General features: G+C 41.7%; 1 protein-coding gene across 1 annotated transcript in view; it reads right to left on the reverse strand.

The window, feature by feature from the left end:
* The window catches only part of LOC108899782 (CD166 antigen homolog A-like), a 38,229-nt gene extending 16,864 nt beyond the window's left edge, over positions 1–21,365 (reverse strand). Inside the window, 1 exon segment of the mRNA XM_018700428.2 lies at positions 21,045–21,365. Within this exon segment, the coding sequence (XP_018555944.1) occupies positions 21,045–21,105 (61 nt within the window). The 5' untranslated portion in view covers positions 21,106–21,365.
* Positions 21,366–21,622: the final 257 nt, after the last annotated feature.

The following is a 21,622-nucleotide window of genomic DNA, read 5'->3' on the forward strand; positions in this document are numbered from 1 at the left end:
CAGACAGTTTCACCCTTGTGTTTTGGATTCCCACACTGCTGAGAGTGTGCAAAGCATTTTTATAATGCCAGTCAAGGACAACTTTAATGTTACAAAAGATAAATATATGCACAGTCTGTCATTTTACATAGAGGTTGCTGATGTTTTGGGTCAGTTTGACCACTGAGATGATGAGAAGATGATTCAAAAAAATCCACAGACGGATATCTAAATAGACTTAAGTGGGATTTGGGAGAGAATGCTGTGGAAAAACTACTGTCAACACTGTTTGCACCATTGCATTTAACCAAATTTTAAAGCTGGGGTTTCTGAGACTCTAAACAGAAGTAATGTTTCACTTTTTATACCAGACTGCTGACACATGTCATCATCAAAATCATGTTTAAAGGCAATTCTCATAATATTAGTAAAAGTCAGAAAGTATCATTAAAAAAACAATGCTAAATGGTTTTTTAAGCTGTTAAATCAGGCTAAGGGTGTCCATGACCCCATACAGATTTGAGCCCGTACCATTTCCAAATCATTTATTGGCACTTTAGTCCTCTGATCTCAAAATAACTTGGCTGGCCTGGCTTTATGTGAATTCCTCTGCACTTAAAAAAAACAGAGTGCTCATAGTGGACACAAAATTTTTTCGCTAATACTCTCTGGCGATGGTAAATCAAGTAATAGACAGGCGAGTGACAGAGACAGGAGGCAGCACCACAGGAGATACTTTCATGTTCCTGATTAAGGCGCCTCTATCCCTGAGAAGAGACAGGTGACGACAGCTCAGATATAAGCTCACCAGGGAAATCAGCTACCTCCCCACGCTAGTCTCTATATCCCTGTTTTGCTACCTTACGCCCTCTCATTTGTGTGTGTGTGTGTGTCTGTGTACGCGCGTGCTCTTCTTTCAGCTGCAACATCCAAAAGAAAACGGAGGCCCAAACTTATTAAGTGCTGAAAATGAGGATTGTGCAGTGAATGGAGATCCCTGGGCGCATGTCCGCAAAGACTTGATGGCAAATAGCCTCGCTTCAGAAGCGGTTCGACGGTGAGGGGGCAGACAGAACCACTTCAACTAGATCAATAACACTTGAGGAAAGGCTAGATTCTTATACTGAACGGTGCTTGCCTAAGGAGCGAGAAATCAAAGAAAACCTAACCTTCCGTGACATTCTGCTTCTCGTCCTTGTCTTTTCTTTAATAATTTAACAAGTGCTGAATTTTGATAAGCCATATCAACTATCTGGAATGAGAAGAGATCAGTGATTTAATAAACCCAATCTCTCATTACTTGCTGTCAAGAAAAATAGAGGGACTGCTGTCATATGGAGGAGGTGTGGGGAGGGTTTTGGAAAATTACTCAGTCTACTACAAGGGTCCCCAAAGCATCCTTGTAGCTATTTAGTAATATATGAGCTCTCTATGCTGCTGTGTTGAAGGTGAAGAAGGATTTTTTTTAAAATAGACGGCTACATCCTCACTATCTCCATCTGTCTCTCTTGAGGGAAGGGGTGTAATCATGCCACTGATGGATAACTGACAGCACACTTGCACAACATCCCTTTCACACAGTTTCTCTTTTTGTTGCGGGGTTGAACAAGGGAAGCGCCATTCCAAACGTCAACAACATGGGCTCTGTAATTTTGCTTTTTCCAGCGTACTGTAATTGCCTGTCAGTGTCTTTACGGCATAAAACTAAGGGCATCAGCTTGTGTTTTTATTGCTGGACTGTTGGGAGCTGGCTACAAAAAAATACTTATGTCCATGACTGAGTGACTCTCACTCTGAAGTATACACAACAAATTGTCCTGCATGTTCTGTTCTGTATGTTGCACTGAATGGATGGGGTAGCAGCATTTCATCAGTACATTGTGTCGCACTCACTTTTGTGGGTGGGCTGCAAACTTTTTTAGCCATTCCAGCGGCACGGCTCTAGGGATAGGTCTGTAGGTCTGTCAGTCCGTCCACCACTTTGACTGAAATAGTTCAACAATTATTGAAGACACTACCCTGACATTCATTGTCCCCAGAACATATACCTTAATGAATATGGCAATACCCTGACTTTCCTCTAGTACTCGCATGATGCTAACTTTGTGGTTTTATGTCCAAAATATAGGACAACAATTTTTTATGGAAATCAGGTTTGAAAGAAGAAGTCTAAAGTGGGGGTTGTCTTATATTTGAGCACTGGATGGTTACATGTTCACAACAAGACTGTGGTCTTCTACAGAGAGTGTTGCATTATGGGTTGTTTGTGGCACATGGTGCTAGGCTAGCAAGATTTTTCAAGTCGGTTTATAGTGAGTCTTTCAGGGTTAGTCTATAATAAAAGTGTTCAATTAGTCCAGTTAAACATGTTTTGCTATGACAGAAGGAATAAATTTGTGATGTGTGAAGACAAGTAGTGTTTTCTAACGTTTGTACTGCAGATACATGTATGAACCAGGGAGAAATTCAGCCAAAAATTACAGATGTTGCAGGATGATGAGCACAAAAAGACAGTCTGAGAAATGTTAGCTGTCAGAGAAAATTATTCTGGCTGCTTCAACAGTCTTGACAGGAGAGAGCGCGAGTCAGTGACTGATGGACGAGATAAACAAATGTGGGTTTTACGTATTACTGTATTTCATGTTTCACTTTTAAGAGAGAAAAGGCTTCAACAATAAGAACTCTCTTCTCCTTAGAGTAATGATATGTCAGGGAAACTTTTCCTATATTCCTATCCTCTCAAAAATACATATATTTTTCTTGTCAGAGTCCCAGGTGACGTCTTCATTCTCCTTATTTTGTGCAATCGATGATCCAAAGCACAAAGACAATTCAGTTTACTACCATATATGATAAAGTAAAGCAATCATCACACATTTGTTAATATGCAACCACAGAATTTGCCATTTCTGCTTAATTAATCATTCAGTCATTTATCAATTATCAAAATAATTGCTGAATATTTGCTGGAAATCGTTTCAGCTCTAGTGCAGATGTTGACATTTCAGCTATTTTTCCAAAGTACGCAGCAGGTAGGAGCTTGCTTGAGTACTTTGGGATTGACAAAAGCCACATCATGTGAAATGAACTGCACAGTCTGTGACGTGTAGATTTTCCAAGCCTCATTTTATGCCACACCATCTGTTTCAAGGCACAGAAAACTACCCAACACCCTAAAGATATTGCCCTAGGTCCTCTTTGACCTTCAGAGGTGAGTGAGGGTCTTTTAGAGGGAACCAAGCTGAAAAGAAGGTCCATTTATGGACAGAATGACTTGGGACAATGGTTTCATTTTCTTACAATGTTCCCCACAGACTCCATCTATGGTCCAGCTGAACTAGGCCTGTCTAGTCTCCTTTTTTGTTTTTAATAAGTGATTCATTCTCTAAGGATTCTTATCTATAAGTTCTGTTAGAAACGTGGTCCAGAGTCCAACACATTTATTAGTTTGAAGCCAGAACAGAGTGTGTGATATTGTCTGACATTAATATAACATGGAATTGATGCACGGCCATGCTGTGAAAAAATATTGGAATGGGAAATTAGTCTCTACAACAGCAGACCAATTTATTTTCACACTTATGAGACATTTTCTTTTGCAACATATAGGTGAGATATCACCTCAGGCTTGTGTCCTCAAACTCTGAAAGAATTCATCTACTTCTAACAGTCAGATAACCTGTTCAGTTATTGCCCTTTATAAAATATCACAAGATAATTTCGGGAATCCACTTTAAAAGCTGAAACAATTAATCGACTGGCAGATAATTAATCTGCAATTATTTTGATAATCACGAGTCATCACACAGTTCCAAAAGATTGATCTCTCTACTAATGAGTACAACTCGTTTGTACAAAGTTTTAGCCTAAAATTAGTCAAACCTTATGTTCTCTAGATCCTTCATCCTTGAAGCATGCAGTTTAATTACTGACCAGGGCTGCAGCTACTTGTTCTGTAATGACTAATCTGTGGATTATTTTCTCAATTCATCATTTAATCTAAGAAATGTCAACACCCCGCCCACCCCCCCAAAAAAATACAAAGAAAAAAGAAAACCAGTCAAATACCACTCATACAAATTCATCAGTGTCAAAGGTAACATCCTTAGATGTCTTGTTTTGATCGACCAACAGACCAAATAAATTCACTTTGCACAGAAAAAAAAAAAAAGAAACAGGAATAGCATCAAATCCTCACATTGGAGAAGCAAGGACCAGAGACTGCTGGGAGCTTTTGCTAGAAAATTACTAAAATTTATTCAAATGCTGCTTTTTTGTTGATTGACTAATCAACTAATTGACAAATCATGTCTTTGGTCAAAAACAGGACAGCCTTAAAAGCCAGAGTGAAATAAAATAAATAAAAAACCCCCCTCACATTTTCACAGCCTACACTGTGCACAGCCATGTTTGTCACCTCAGGGCAAAACAAGCCTGTGTACTGCTAAGGAGGAGAACGGACAGCAAATGGAGAATTATGTAGAGTATACAGCACACAGTATTATTAGTCTGAGTCTATTAACCATAATGGCTCCCCTCCCTCACCCGAGCAGCACAGACACATTTTTAGACCACTGTGCTTCCAAACCAACAATAGCATTCATGCTTGGCAAACAAAATACCCAATCACAGAGCTCCTGCTTAACCCTGCATGTTGTTCAGGACAATAAACGGGACAAAACTCTAATGTGTCCATAAGAGGTTTTACAAAATAAAAGTGAGAAAAGCACAAAGGAATAAACGGCTTTTGGTGCATCCTTATACTTCAGTGTACCTGAGCAATGAGCAGCCCAACCTGCCTTACACTCCCCCCTTCTCCCTAGATAAAAAAAAATGCAGCTTCCATTGTGAAATAAATACCATATCTTCCAGACAGAGACATATAGATAGCTCTCTCCCCCTCAGGCAAAGAAAACAACGTTCATTTGCTGCATCATGTGTGGTCAACAGACACCTACAGACAACAGGAGGCGGGAACAGGGCTAATGCATTGCCTGCAGTCCCACCTGTCGGGTTCCCATTGTTGCCTTGTGACTGAAAATGCTGGCTCCATTTTCTCTTGATTTCAGACTCGTCCTGAGGAGTCCTTGGTACTTGTGCAGACCTGCTGCTGAGGGATCAGGTTGCTGCTTCCGCCTCTCATCAGGGACTGAGACGTGAGGACAAAGAAAGAGAGGAGGGCTCAAGACGGAAGAGATTTACTTTGCCTTAAGGTGTTTTTCCCCCCTTGTGTAATTAATGGCTGATTCCTTAAAGAAACTCAGTAGTGTTGTGATGTTTGATGCAAGTTTTAAAGGCCCCCAAAAGATGTTTTTGAATCAACTTCCCATTACGACCAATGGAGTCTCTCATGAAAACAATATCTGCTGCAAAAGTTGTTTGCAAAAGTTATTTCTGTGATTTTTCCACTGATCTGAAGTAGGTGGGGTTCAGCTGGAGAAAAATAATTGTCCATACTTTCATGCACCAATCAGAGTTTAAGAACATTTAAATGAAAAATGTGGCCACAGTGGTGGGGTTCTCGCTTGCTGCTGCCAGGTGGCTGTCAATAAATTCTGATCAAACTACAACCACATATTCCCGGTGAAGCAAATAAGCAGAGCATAAGTAATGAGGAAAGTATCAAAAATTGATATTTCCTGTTGATGCGTTAGATAGTAAAGTTTCCCATTAAATTTCACAGAGGCTGAAGTGGAAATATCTCAACATGATATCACATTGTCCGTGTCTGAACCATCGCCCAAGGTAATGAGAAAAACACAGCGCCAAACAACGAAATAGACCTCAGGCTGCCAGGTTATTCCCTCATATGTCCAACAACATTCTGAATGTAAGCACGAACTGAATTCCTGCATCATTATTAATTGACTATCATTCAAGCTTTGAAGCTCGATAATAAGAGAAGTAATATAAAGACTTACAGAATACAGGGGAAAAAATGCATCAGATTCAAAAACCTCTTGCATTTTTCCCTTTGATTAGCAAGTGAGTCTAATAAGAGATTTTGAAAGGGAACCACGGTCAAGTGTTTTTAATAAATGATGTTCAAGTTCCTTTAAATGACTGTCTCTCTCTGAAGATACTGACAGTGCAATCAAAGCAGACAATTCAGCTTTGATTTCGCTTAAATTCTTCAGCTAAGCTTCAGCACAGCACTTTAAGAAAACTTATATTTGGAGGGTGGGGGTTTTTGGAGTTAAAGGACGGATTAATAAATGTTGCCATAAGGCTTAAGAACACATGTCTACATTATTAGGGAGGAAAATACATACATATTTATGTAGAATATCTGTGGAGAAGTACATATAGTTTGTACATGCCTCGCCACATTACTGGCAGAATAACAGTATCTCTGTTACATCTTTTCCTGGGTGAGACAGATGGAGAGGATAAAAGCATATTACAAGAAGGGTGATTATAACTCTAAATGACTGCCCATCAGGTTTCCTAGAAATTGATCTTATGGCACGATCATTAGTCTTTCAAATGTTCTCTTCGACCACACAAACGTCCACGAAACCCTCTTAAAAAATGTCATAAATTGCTTCAGCAGATGAGCTGCAAGGGTGCAGGGGCTGCTTTTAAGACAGCAGTCTGCTAGAATGATCGGGTGGTAAGTGCACTCAGAAATCATGTCCATTACATTGTGAATTATGTATTTGAGGGGCGCAGGCCAGGGGACGCGAGGGGAGAGGTGGTTGCAGAGATGCCTGTGGGTAGACTTGGGGCAGATCATAGGAGAGCCCTGACTCTAAACATCCACCAACAACTTCCATTAACGACGCACCATTAAAGGCAACATTACGCCATTAACAAAGCGCAGCCGCACCGCTTCCTACTTATCCATTAACCCACCCTAATGCAGCCCAGTGCCTAACGTTGTGGCAATGACTTCATTCTTCTCTTTCTAGAAGAGCTGACATTGCCTCACTCAAGTGTCTGGGTTATGAATGAACAGACAGATTTTTTAAATTCCCTGTCAGTAGCAGACACTATTTGAAGCTAATGGATCTACACATCTCCGCTGTGTCACGATAACCATCTTTCTCAAGTATTAGAATTTTAAAAACTCCATCACCGCAAAGGTATAAAAGCCCGCCCTCCCCCTCCATTCAAAGCCATCCCCTAAAAATAGACAAAGCCTGCGAGCATATCACTCGTTTACGTGGAAAATGGGATTATCAAATAATTTCTAGCTATTAAAATGGAAAAACTGGGCATTGCCAGCTTGAATCCCTCTGCTGCACAGATAAAGCTCATTTTAATTAGGGTTGAGACATGTGCAAATAATCATACAACATCACTCCGAGTTATAGCTTGTGCAAACAAAGGCCATCTGTAGGCTGTGACAGGTTAATCAGGGTTTTAAAACCTTTTCAACATCTCGAAAACCCACAGAAATGGACGCATTTTGTGCAAAGACAAGAACATACTGTATCTTTATTTTAACAAATATAAACAATAAAAACTTAACTCTGCATCCTCATCTTAAGAAGTGAGCTGTTATTCAATACTCTCAGTATTTTCACTTCTAGACCTAAAAGCTCCAAAAAAATGATTATGAGTCTACTTTAAATGTTTCTATTGTGTAGAGTATAGCAAGACTAAGGCCTATTAACTCTCAGTTCAGTTAATTCAGTCGTGTGATTAGAAACCACTCAGTCATTCTTAATTATTTCTCAGTAATTTAAATGCGATAACTTTCTCATATACCAAGGAGCCTTCAAACTTTATTAAACTGGAGGATCCTACAAGCATTATTGAATTTGTCCTGCTCGCTCATGCCTAATGAGCTTGCATCCACATGCAACAACTCTGCCTCTAATCACAGAGGCTTTGAATTTAAGGCAGTTAATCTTGTGGTTGCTGAAACATTTCTAAGAGAACTTATTTTTTTTGGCGGGGTGGGGGGGCTAAAGTTGAATCTTAAATCCAAACACTTTTATCTCTGGTGTTTTATTGCCGGTGTTTGCTTTGTTTCAGGAGCACACTTTTTTTAAAAACAAGAGAATAACACACATAAACAAAGTTTCATGAAAAAGGAATCCTACATTCAATCAGTGGGTGTGTAAATAGAAAAGAACATGTCCTGAAAACACCATCTGCAGCTCTGATTCATGTTCGAAGTGTATGTTCTTGGGATTTCAGCGTATCCAAGTAGACTTGCAACATTTCAGCTGTGTGAGGCTGTTTAGCATAGCCCTGATAACAGGTGTATCTGATCAAATGGTTCATATGGTTCCCTTGTGATTATGAGGCATAGATAAATGCACAGTTTCTCAGAAGGTAGGACTCTTTTTTTCAGCCTATGCAATTAAAATTACAGGCCCCTTTCCTCCAGCACTCATGGGGAAGCATAATTAACCCAATTAAGGCTTAAAAATGCAGTCAAACAGATAATAAAATAAATGTTTACAGTCTAGTAAAATAAATGTGAGGGTTAAAGAGGTGCAGCAGATGGTGTGATAGTCCAGACTGAGCCTCTAACAGTGAGTAATGCTTCTCGTTAATGAAAATGGTGCCCTTTGAATTACTGACGAGTTTGAAGTGATATCCATAAATCTGAGTGCAAGAAATGAATCCTCAAGTTCTTAAAACGGTTTTCACTTTTTTTCTTTCTACCCCTCCCCTGTTCAGCCAGATGCGTTAATAGGCAGCTTTAAAATATTCCTGACACATTCAAAACAACCTTCTTGACATCAAAGTGCTCGTCGTTTCACCAGGTCTCTTCAGGTATCACATCAGACAGGAGGTATCAGTTTTTTTTTTTTTTTTTTTTGCATACAAGCCATAAACCTGCCAGCCTCGCTTGCCTGAAGCGACCCAGCAGCCAACTAGAGCAGGACTGACTTCTAGGGTAAGCGTCTGCTCTCCGGATTATAGATTGAACATCATTTGTAATCAATTTTATTATTAGCCTAAGGGGTCCTTGGCGCTAAACGTCACGCAGCAAAAAAAAAAGAAACAGGAAGGGAGACAGACTGGTAACCAGTTGATCAGTCGCCAGAAAATAAACAGCCGGCCATTTTAATAACTGATGCACAAAAATGTCAAATGTAATGTTGCTGCCAGCTTCTAAAGTGCACAGATTAGCTGCTTTGTTCTGTTTTATATAACTGTAAACTGAATGCCTTCGTGCTATTAGTCAGACAAAACAAAAGATTTAAAGATGTCACCTTGAGCTCTGGAAATTGAGGTGGATTTAGTAGACGTAAGGATGAGTCACTTAAATGCAAAAAGGAACTTATTTTGGGATGAAATTAATCATTTGATGCAGCCCCCTGCCACGCCCCACGACAGACCTTCATACACAACATCAGACTAATGATTATTGTCATAATTAGTTAATCAAATGATTCATTTTTTGCTCAGTTTTGTGTTTGAATAATCATTTGGTCTATGAAATGTCAGAAAATTGTGAAAAGAATGCCTATCATAATTTGCTCAGAACCGCAAGGAGAGGTCTTCAAACATCTTGTTTTCTAGTCCCAAGAAAAGCAGCAAACGTTCAAGAGAAGCTTGACCAAGAAATTATCGATTATCAAAGCTGTCAGCGACTCATTTTCTGACCATCGAGCAATTGGCTTCCTCTCAATCAATTAGTAAAATCATTCATCAAGTAGAAATGTCAAACGCAATTTTTCTGTTCTGTTACGTGATTGCTAATTAAATGTCTGGGGTTTAGGACTGATTGCCAGATATAACAAGCAATTTGCACGTCACTTTAGGCTCTAGGGAACATGTGATGGGCATTTCCCCTTTACTTTCTGACAGAAATGTGACAGCGGAATCAGTAATAAAAATAATTGTTAGTTGCAACCCTAACCAAGATGCATGACAAACCCTCATGCTCAGGGTATTATATAAGCGAACAGAAAGAGCTGATCAGGAGGGTCAAGATGGAAACATCCAGCGCACCATCAGACCAAAAGCATTCTCCTACTGGTAGAAAATCTGGTGAATTAGATTATGTTTTTTATTTTGAAATATTAGCCCAGCTGGCAGCTACACATCTGACTATTTACTCAACTGCAGCCAGCTTTTGTCAAGTAAGAGAAGCTGACTGCTGCCAGACAAGTTCCTGCCTGCCTGTCTGTCTGTCTGTCTGCACCATAAGAGCTCTCTCTCCTGTAAAAGTGGCCCCCGCCCTGTCCCTGCCCCCACCCCCTCCCACCCTCCACCGCCTCAATGGGAAACCCTTTGAACATTTGTAGCATGTTGGTCCTGGGGGAGCAGTTGTGTTTACTATTATACTATCTGTGTGACCATATTACAGTTGCAGGTGGTGCCTGAGGATACCAATCAAACTTGCTGCCGCAACACACCCCTGCTCAAGGTAAATGGATCCTTGTCTACACAGCGGAGACGGCAACAAACCCACACACGCAGCTGAGACTGACCAGAGCGGTGGAGATGAATCAGCCCAGGGCCCATCATGCTCATATATATGTAAACAAGAGAGCATCCACTTATCGATCTTAAAGTGCTTCATTAGAGGCTGTGTAAGTCATGGACTCATATTTTCCCCAACACTTAATGGATGATTAATGGAAATTCATGAAATAGTTTTAATATTGTCTGAATTTAACGCACAGCACCTACCTTCCTGTATAAATAATGCATGCCTTGTTAGGCTGTAAACAACAGAAAATATTAACAGGTAGATATTTTCATTTGCTCAGCAGACGGCTTGAGTAGCTTTCATCTCTGGTAATTGCTGTGGCGAGGCTGATACTTTCACATTGGTTGAGCAAAGAGTCATGTATGCCGTCGTGCACTCATAATGACAGACCTGACCTTCTAACCCTTCCCTGTGAAACAGAGTAGGCACCGCTCCCCATTCCAATAAGCCCAACAGCCTGGTTTGGTATTAAGAGGGCATAACGGTTTCAAATTGTGTCCTGCTTCGGCTTCTGGCTCGGGGGGGGGGATCCTAAAGCCTCGGCCAGCTAAACAGAGCAGAGAGCAGTGGGAGGAATACATGGAATGCAGATAATACATACAAAGGATTATGTACCTGCTTGCACATCAAATCTGTGTGGTTTCACATTTAATACCCGTGGACCAACGTTGTGCTTTGATGGAGTACTGTGAAAGGTTGGAGATTAACATGCGCTGTCACACCACTGAATCTTCCTACAACTTCAGGACTTTCAGACTTACGTGGTAGGGATAACTGCTAACATGATTTGGCTGAAAGGTTTTACTAGTGTGAACTCCAATGGCGCCGACCTGGTTTTTGTGTATGATGAATTTGTGTACTCTATAAAAGGGAAAAGTGTTTGCTTATGTGAAATAAACTCACTTATGTCCAAAGGACAATTTATCTTTTGTCGAAGCAAGGTCACTAATAGTGTTATCCTCCTTTTCTCAAAGACACATAACAGATAAAACTGCCAAAACAAACCCAATCTTACTCTTTTGTTTGTGTCTTTTGTTTGTGTAAGATGACATAGCCACTCTCCATTTATGTAATTCAGCATGTGTCACAGTCATCTTGGCTGCATGGGTCCTTCAAGGCATAATAATTTCATTAGTAGTGGCTATTACATTTTCCTCCTCCATCATGACATGAGGAGAAGCCATACATCAAGGTAAGTGCTTTTAACCATCCACCCTTGTGTTGCACATCTTTAACCGCTCCCCCTCTGTTTTCTTGTCCTGTGTGGTACATCCTAGCACAAGAGCAGAAGAAGCCCTGCAGATCTAACTGACAGTGAGCAGCAGACAAACACCACACTTAAGACAAAAACCTGCCAATACGGAAAATACGCCAGCACCTCTCTTACCACTGAGAGATATCTACAAAATATCAAAATATCTACAAAGTGGCCTGAAGAGCAAAAAGCAAAAGTCTCCACGGGAGGGTTTTTGCACAGACTTTTCCCCTTCAAGCAAACTGAGTCAACAGTGTTCTGGAGCAACAAGCTGCGTCTACTGCAGGGTCAGACAAAAAAAACAGGGGCTCGGGGGTGAAAGCTATAAATTGTTACAGAACAAAAACACGCCATATCATTAGGAGAACTTTTGCTGTAATATTATTAATAATAATAATAATTTAAAAACAACACTGAAAGTTAAATTATAGCGTTGGAAATTGTGCCTGCAAATATGCAATGTGAATGTATTTTTAGCCAAGTTAGCAGCATGGCTATACAGATGGTGATGGCAGGTGGTCAACCACTTTGGCTCAGAGTGAAACAATAATAATTTGTCCCTGGGCTGCAATTAACGATTATTTTCATTATCAATTAATTTGCTAATTTTTAAAAATATTTTTCATTATTATAATTTCCCAGAGTATTTTCACTTTACTATCATGTAGGATAGAGAAAAGCATCAAATCTTCACATTTAAGAATTTTCTTTGTCAAGTATTTCAATTAATGACCAAATACCTGTAAAATTCCCATTAGCTTTAGCTATAGCTTTACTTTAATTCATTTTGTAAGGAAATGCTAATCAGCATATGTTAGCTTGTTAGCACATTACTATTGTGACATTAAGATGTTTAACATGTTAAGCAGGTATTACTGCTTAACATCAGCTTATTAGCATCGTCACTGTGAGCATGTTAGCATGCTCGCATGCTTGCGTTAGCATTTAACTCTAGGTACTGTGCACAAGTAAGGCCTCACAGAGTAAACTTGTTTCATAGTTCATTAAAACTACTCAGCAAAATGTGAAAGACAAAAAAATTACATCTGAAAAAACTAATTTCTCTCCCGCCTCCACTGTCTTCAGTTTTTAATATGAAGAACACGCATATTTGCAGATGTAATGACCTGAGATGTGAAAAACGCAGTAAACAACAAACATTACTGAAGACAATAAGAAATATATTCATTCAAGCATGATATCTGAAGAAATGCCGCTCTGAGCAGGAAGGTAACAAAGTTGTCCCAATTATTAGAAAACCACTGGGAGATATTATTGTCTGAACAAATATTCTTGAAAAAAACAAACTGCGATATTGCCTTGGTTTGGTTTATCTCTTGGCTCGGGTTATAGATGGGCATGCTGTGGCAAACCCGCCACAATGAGACAGGTAATCCTGAGATTTCCTCAGAAAAAGAGTAAAAAATCCAGGGAGCTTTACCCTAAATGTCCCTACCTTACACTCACTGAAAAAAAAAATTACTGTTCATTTTTCACTGTCAACTTTTTTGCTGTGTGTGACCCTGTGCATTCAAATGAAATCACTATCATTATATGAGGAAATGATGTGTCATCTCCTCTGCATCTACTACCTGTGTAGGGGGGAGAATGAATGGTAGCATAATGGCTTATGGCATCTTCATTACTCAAAATTAAACACTGCAGAGTTCATTTAACAACATCCTCACTCTATAGACCAGCCAGGCATAGCGATAATGCAAGTTTTATGTGACAGGGGCCTCAGGTAGACAGGCTGCTTGTGAGTTTACTATTCAACATTCCTGCTTTCTTTTCTTTTGTGAGCACCCTGCATTCGAGCCAAAGTGAAATCAAGAGTCATACGCAATGATTTTTTTTTTTTTTGTACTAAGAGGATAAGTCAGAACAAAAGTCGGCATTTAAATGCTCCAGTGGGATGTGTAATGCTTAGATATTCTCCCCAGGAACACAAGGCTACTTGACCTCTTAAGATGTCCCATTAGAAAATTAAGTATTGCATCCAATTACCAGACAAGCATCTCTTCACCTTCCTCGTAAGGTCTGGCAGAGAAACAGCTGAATACTTAACAGCAAAGCGGAGCGTCTTATCATGAAACATCTAACACGTCCACAAGTCATGCATCAGCCAAAGCATCGCTAGTGAGGTAATTGCCATGCAAAAAGCCACCACTTGACTTTTCTGAATAAAAACTAAGGTTGAATCTGAGAAAACAGTGCTGTTATTGCTGATGCTTCTCGCTCACAATGAGGCAGTTTTTTTTTTTAACTAACATTTCATAATCTGTGGTGAGGAGTGCACTTCCTCTGACTTACTCATGTTTTTCACATGAAGCTGCACATTAGGAAGAACATACCCCGAGGCCTGGGTGGAAGTCTTAACTATCCACGGCCTGGAATGTGAAAATGTCGTGCTTCCAAAGGGGAATGGGAGATTATGATTTATGTACACAGCAAGGAGCATTTATGTGTACAGCGAGGAACACGGACAAATAACGAATTCGATTTTTATCAACATGTACCGTTAACATGTTCTCTGGAACATAACAATCCTATCAAATGAGCTCAAGTGCTCCTTAGCCTGAGTTTTTATACAGTTGATTGTCCATATGTTGGTTTGCATTTGTACTGACAACAACTCCATATTCAATATTTAAATAACTACTCCAAATGTTTGTTTTTTACTAAATATGTCAACTGTCTATTGCTTTACTTAGTTTGAATATAACTATTTATCCATTACTTTTACCATCCAGTCTGTTGTTGCCTTTTTCACATTTCGTGGGCTACTCCACAGTCTGTCCATGAACTCCCCTGCAGCTTTAGAAGTACCACTGTATGGTAAGTAAATGAGACTTATATAAAAAGACGATGAAAACCTATCATGAATTGAAAGGTAAAGACCGTATCTATAGCACTTTTTAGACCTCTCTCAGAGTTCAAGGGTAGTCCCAGGTGTATTGATACAATGATGACCCAGAGAGATGGGCCAACCATTTAATCTTCTATGTTGTCTCTTACTTAGGCGCTAGCAGAATGACAGCCCTTTCATTCCAATCAGATATATGCTCTTGCTTTCCCCTGTGAAAGAGAGTCTCCCTGAATGAGAACTCCTGTCTCCTGCAAGTTCAACCGAAGCAGCATGTAATCAAAGATAGCTTCAGGCACCGCAGACTTGCTGCTGCAGTCTACGAAGGGAAAGGACGGTGGACATCAGCGCAACACAAAGACACAGCTTTTAAAATGGCAAGAATGTGAATGCTGAGGTCAAACGAACACACAAGACCATTCTGTTGAGTCCCAAAGGCAGGACGTAACAGGGTGCAATGAGATGTTTCATGAATGAAAAATTGCTAAACGGCGTCTGAATGAATAGGACGACTTCTCAGTATTGCACAAGAGCCTTGGACCCAACAGAGGCCGATTCAGAAATGAATGAGAAGACAAAACTGCATGTCATGTTATTAGTTGGCCGCAGGCTTGAAATGAATGTTTCACCTTTTGCACAAAAGCGGTGTCAAGCCGACTGACTTTCCTGAACCTCCAGACAAAGTCAAAACAAAGGCTTAATACAATAGCAACCTCCTGTCTTGCCACTTGACTCTCATAAATAGGTGGAAATAATGACTTTATGGGAGTGCAGGCATAAATATCAGAGGTTCACCGCTGACCCTCTTTATAGGTCAGTGGGAGCCCCCTGCTGCTGGCACTCCCATGTGGTGACACTCTGCTGTCAGTGGTGGGAACAGTCTTACTGCTTTGCCCCTGTTTTATCTATAAGATACATTTTAATGAGAAAGAGAAGTTCATTAAATGTAATTCGCAAAAACAAAGGCCCCCTGGATTTCCATACACATGTGCCCCTTTATGGTATTCCTTAAATATTCTCCGGGGTTGAATGATTACCATCACAGTTAATGGAGGCCTCTCAAAGAATTCATTAAAACAGAGCAATGACTCTAATGGAGAATTTGAACAAAGATCCAGGCCCTGTTAGAGATGGGTGTGGCCACAGGCTTTTCATATGGAGGAGAGATGCCCTCCCCGTCACCACCACCACCCCCGCCCCCACTGCTCCAGTCAGGTTGCACATGTGAGGCGCGGGGTAGGGACAGGCAGCAGCTACTCTGTGCCCTCTCTCTGAAGGGGGTGTGCGCTGTTCCATATTAATGACAAAGAGAGGAGCGGGAGCAAGAAGTCGCTATCATACACTCATTTGTTTAAAAAGAGCCGGCCTCACAATACAGTCGGCAGGAGTCCACAGGAATCCAGTGAAAGCTGGGGGGGCTGTGTCAATGACAAAAGACAGACACAACCTCACTTTTTTTTTTGTCCCTGAAACAAGGGGCTGCCCAATTTCAGAGTGCCGTTGGTCTTTCACCAAAACCAGGGATACCTTCATGCATTTCAATGGGGGTATTCCTGCATAAAGAAAGAAGCACCACTGCATAGCACAGTCATCTCTCTCCTGTTGTTAAGCCTTTCTTTATAGCTGAAACAATAGCACCATGGTCCCTCCCCTTGGATAACAAATAAACCATTATTTTGCACGGCAGAGCGAGGAACCTGTGTGCAAAATGAGGAAAGTGAGAAAATGTTAGGTCTGTTTGGTGCAACATTCTCTAGCTTTCTCTCTCCCTTTTAAACAACATCACCTCAGTCTAAACATGTAAACTGTAAAACAGCATGTATAAAAAGTCAATAAAGTGCTACATTCAAACAGGCTTTTCTCAACCTGACCTGCAAATTAAACAAAGGGAGAAAAAATGGACAGCTAAAAAAAAAGAAAAAAAGAAAGGCAATTTTAGCCGAGTTTATAAAAACTGAATATATCTCACACACTGGCTCCAAAAGTGGGACAAGCCAATCACCAAAGTGTAATTAAGATTCACTTGCTGCTGTTTTACTGATAATTTTGTGTGTGAAACTGTCAGAGGCGAACAAAAGACTTTTTTCTCATTGAGTCATTGCTTGAGAGTGATTACTTTTGCCACACAAGTCTTTTCATTTTCTCAAGGCAGAGCCAAGCATACATCTCCCCGCTCTCAGTGAGTCCAGCAGAGAGTGAATTGCTCTCTCCGACATGCAGGAAACTCAGCATGCTCATGCGATTGCTCATATTTCTCACCGCTGTCTTAACTGCATCTAATCTAAAAGGTGAAGTTCAGGTTCCTGCTATGAGACTTCGGAAGAAATCCAAAAATGTCTCTCCTCTGAGAGTTAGAATCAAGCGAACAAGTTAAAGTTAGAATTTAGCTCGACTTGAGTGATGGGGACAAACTGCTTTTCTTTCAACAACTGCACACACACAAACAGGAATCATAAAGAGACACCCCCGCCCCCCACCCCTCCCTTCGTGGCCCTAAAAAACCAACACTCCTCCACCTGTTCAGTGTATTGCTGGGGGGTGGAAAGAGTGTGTTTGAGTGTGTGTGCGCACCACTCCAACCCTCCATGTGATGGGTGCAGGGCAGACAAAGACCAAAAGAAATCAGCAACGCACATCTACATTGAACTGAGTTATATCAGAATTACAGTTTGGTGTTACTGTGCCGCTGTGCTCCTATTTCTGCTGTCTCTGACTTTTGATTAATGTACGTTTAATTTTAGGGGCTACTGTAGGCGAGGCACCCATACCATATGGTAAAGATGCATATGTTATAAGCATCATTTCTCTGGGGACAAGCTAATGGGTTGACCTGATTTTCCTGGAAACTGTAAAGATTTTCCTCCCCTCACCGAAGTAAATCAGGTTGACGACTGACTCTAATCTGAGATTTCTCGATTTTATACGTGCACTAAAACGTGCTCTTTGCTGGGTTATTTTTTTTTGCTCTCAGTGTAAACGTATGTAATGGCCAGGTTTTAATTTCATCATGACTCCAAGTTATTTTTAGTTTCACATCACCCAAAACCTTTTTTTAGTTACTTGTAATTTAAAGCTAAAGTCACCATGTCAGTAGTTAATTAAGCTGGATCCTCACATCCAGGCTGTAAAGTGATGCTGCCAGGGGCGCTGGCAGGAATTCTGCAACCCCCCATCCTCCCCCCCGATGTGAAGTGACACTAGGCCCCCCCCTGCCCCACCCAACTGCTTTAATTTACAGTACGACCTCGCCTGTCTGCACGGCCTCTCTCTTGTTGGAGGAGCCCATGAAAGTCCCCCTCCCCTCCCCACCGCCCTTTTTTTCCCCCCTCTCCATCAGCGACCACCTCTTCTCACCGCCTTCTGCTCACATCTCCACTCACTTCTTATTCCGATCGAGCACCTAATGCACACGAACGAGTGCGCATGCAAACTTATTCCTCCCCACTGAACATCTGTTTTCCCCTCTTACGTCTCACTCGCTTTGTGATTCTCAGGTGAGCGATGGCATCTGTCTGACTCGGTAGCGAGGTCGTTTTTCAATCAAAAACACAAGTATGCTAACTGTGTAATGCTCGAAAAAAATCCACTTCACTGTTCTGCTCCACGCGCAGGAGAGTCCTACAGAAACTGTTGAGAGCCATTATGAGCTGCCAAAAAACTGTTAAGCATCCATGAGGATAATGACATGTATAGCTATAACATCTGAGGCCATTTTAAGCACTCCTGTTGTAATAAGTGAGAGGAACCATGGATTAATAGGAGGTTTGTTCCATTTGTTAGTTTAAGACCTTGTCAGTCAGATTACATATGCTTAAATTCAGTTCTCCAGATTCTCCTGTTTATTCAGTCATTCATTAATCAACTGCGCTCTGTAGCTCGACTGACTAGCCATCTGCTAAATCTGACCAGCAAATGAATAAAAGTACTTCAGGAGAGGAAAGGACTAAAGTGATAGCACAAAGTCTAGAAGTACAGATGCAGCATTTCTATTCAGAGCCATGATTCAGTTGAGTTGCCATACTTCTCATGAATGCATCTGAATTTTGCATGAAGGGATACAATACTTTGCAAGTCACAAAGAAATCTCTTTTCAAAGGAGAAACAACCACAAGCAGTCTCCAAACATCAAGAAGGAAAACCGGCTATAAGCAAGACGAGACGTGCACCCGCACGCAAATACACACGCATGAACATGCGGCACACACACACACACACACACACACACACACACACATGGTTGTACAAAATCTTGAACATGTAACTCAACCATACAATTAAAGCCATTCTTCCTTCTTCCTGCGTGTTAAGAACAACACAGCATTCGTGAGACAAGTCTGGACAGCAAACCCCTAGTTAAGGATGATAGAGAGGAGAGTGAATCTATCTCAGGTGAAATTGGGTGACCCCTCTAAGAGATTAGTCCATTAGCAAAAAGGGAGAGCCCCACTTGCTTGACAAGTAATACCAGCTGTGACACCGGGCACTGCTGCTGTCTGTCTGTTCAGGAGGGAGGGAGGGAGGGAGGGAGAGGGTGGAGGGTGGTGGTGGGGGAAGGGTGGAGACGAGGGAGCGAACAAAAAAACAGATGCATCTCTCTAGACTGTTTGTTCTAGGGGACTAATTCAGGGCTCTGTTTTTCTGGTTGTGGCCGTGGCTCAGCCTTTAACGCTTGAAGCCCCAGGAGCTGTAGCTTTTTCATCTGTTCAAATATAATAAACACAGGCCTTTTCTTTTTCTTTTTTTTTTTTCATATTACAACTATCGATGCAGTTTTTATTGCAAATCCAAAACTCAATAAAGCCCTTCAGTCAGATTTGGCCACACTGAGCAAATTGGCAAAGAATGAAGAATATTTCTGTTTTCTTATAACTCTTACAAGGTTCACTTTCTGTACTCTGTTCTGACCATCTGTTGCGAGCAAACACACACACACATGTTTTGACCATCACTTAGGGCCCGGCGTGTCTGCTGAACACACAGCCGCGTGGACAACCGTAAAGTCTAACCTCATTACCAACTCAGTGCACTCCCCCTCTGGTCTCAAGCACACGGCACTGCAGCGGCACAGCAGTGTAAAAAATACACCCTAAAAGGGGCCATTCGTTTCCTCTCAAATAAACCACCTGAGCCTGACTGATAGGTGCTGCACAGTGTTAATTTACAACAACAGGCGTCACCGTGGTGTGACGAGCTGGAAGGGAGTACAGTGAGAGCAACCTCTCCGCCCCTCTCCCATCCACGAGAGTACTCTGAGGCTCCTGTGCAGCTTTTGCTTTAATGGCCTGGCTGAGTGATGTGAGCACATGGTGCTGCTACCTGTTGTCCTGACGTCTACAGACAGCAAGGAGGAAACATTACCGTCCTCTCCATGCTAAATATCAAGGACAAAATTACAACTAAGAGGTGTTTTTAAAAGCCATCCTTTGTCCTGCTTTCATCTCTTTTCTTAAGGAGTAGCCACCATGAGGCAGAATGATGTATTTTTCCCTTCCAAAGCATGTTTTTTTTTTAAAATCACCACTTAATGCCAAGTTGCTGCATTCACATCAAAAAAACCAAAGAACCGCATTTCTCTGCTGAAACTTGGAAGCATTCACTTGTACAAACCATTACAACTGCCCACATCCAAAATGAGCCCTGTCCTACGTGTAATTACTGGAGGGAGCCTGTCAGGCACTGCTTTCCCCCACCCAAAAGGCAGCCCGTAATTACAATAAATCAGACGGGATGAGCAGGCAGCATCATTTCTGCTCAACAGCCTGCATTTAACAGGAGGCACAAAACACATTTAAAAAAAATAAAATAAATAAGGAGCATCATGATGACATCATGGTATGAGCACATGAACATCCTGTGATCCTGCCTTTCCCATCATAGGGGGGGGGTGGGGAGTGGGGGTGGCACAATGGGCAATATTTCATGTCACATAAGCAGTTTATAGACAGAAAAGTCACTTTTTTTAAAAACAGATATGAGCAGTTCATAACAGCAGGTAGAATCATAAACCTTCTGTGGGGGAGAGTGGAGTTTGAAGAAACTACTTGGTCTCTTTATGGTGATTTTTCAAGAACAATTAAAGATAAATGTAGATTTTTTTTTTTTCATGATTTAACACAAGCAGAAAAGTGATGACTGTGTTGTATGTGGTTTACAAGACGCCAAAAATAACTATAAGTGAATGGTTTTCACATTTCAAAAAGAGAGGGAATTTGCTATGATTTACATGAAAGCCCCTATCTAACACAGCCACGTAAAAGAAGCATCCCTGACTAAATAGCTACTTCGATGAACTACGACTAACAGAATTAGCTCACTAACTTAGAACTAAAGACCACCAGGCGCCCCTGGCTCCACTTCTCCCCAGAGATGCGGTCGATAACCCGGGCTGAAGTTTTGGTGGCACCTGCGTGCGACTGCCGGGACTTTCCCCCCCACCCACCTCCAACCTCTCTCTACCTGCGGCTTCAGTGCACACGAGCGCACTCCGCATGACCACCCCCCACCCCACCCAACACCGGACGGTTAACGAGACAATAGCTTACCTCGGTGGAGGAGCGCGGTGATGAGGAGGGCGCACACGCAGCTGGCGGACAACAAGTGCATCCTCGCGAGTCTCTCAGATCCTCAGTCGGTTCGGTTTGTGTCGGAGGTTTGTTAAAACACACCTGGTTGAGTTTTTTTTCTTTCTTCTTCTTCTTCTTTTTCCTTTTTCAAGAGGTGGACGAAATGAAAACGGTCCTCGCGAGCCCGGAAATGCTGCTCGGTTCAGTTATGTTTAGCTTCTCCCCAACGTGGCATGTGCTCGCCAACTCGCGCTCACATCAGCTCTGGTGGAACAGGTAATTGCGAGGGGCACGCAGACGAGCGCGAGGGCGGGGGATACTGTTCGCAGCTCCGCCCCTGACACCCACAGCTGCGCCCCCCTCCTGACGCCCCCCCCATCCCGCCCACTTTCTTAAGACCCGGCTCAACCCCCCCCTTTCTCCTCACTCTCCCCCCGCCACCCTTACCCCCCCTGCCACCCACCTCCCACTCATACATACTGCATGCACACACATGTAGTCACAAAAGCAGGTATACACACACACAGCACTTCACACTTGTTTCATTCAGAATATCC

Source organism: Lates calcarifer, linkage group LG21, assembly GCF_001640805.2.
Source record: "Lates calcarifer isolate ASB-BC8 linkage group LG21, TLL_Latcal_v3, whole genome shotgun sequence".
NCBI classification, from domain to species: Eukaryota; Metazoa; Chordata; class Actinopteri; family Centropomidae; genus Lates; species Lates calcarifer.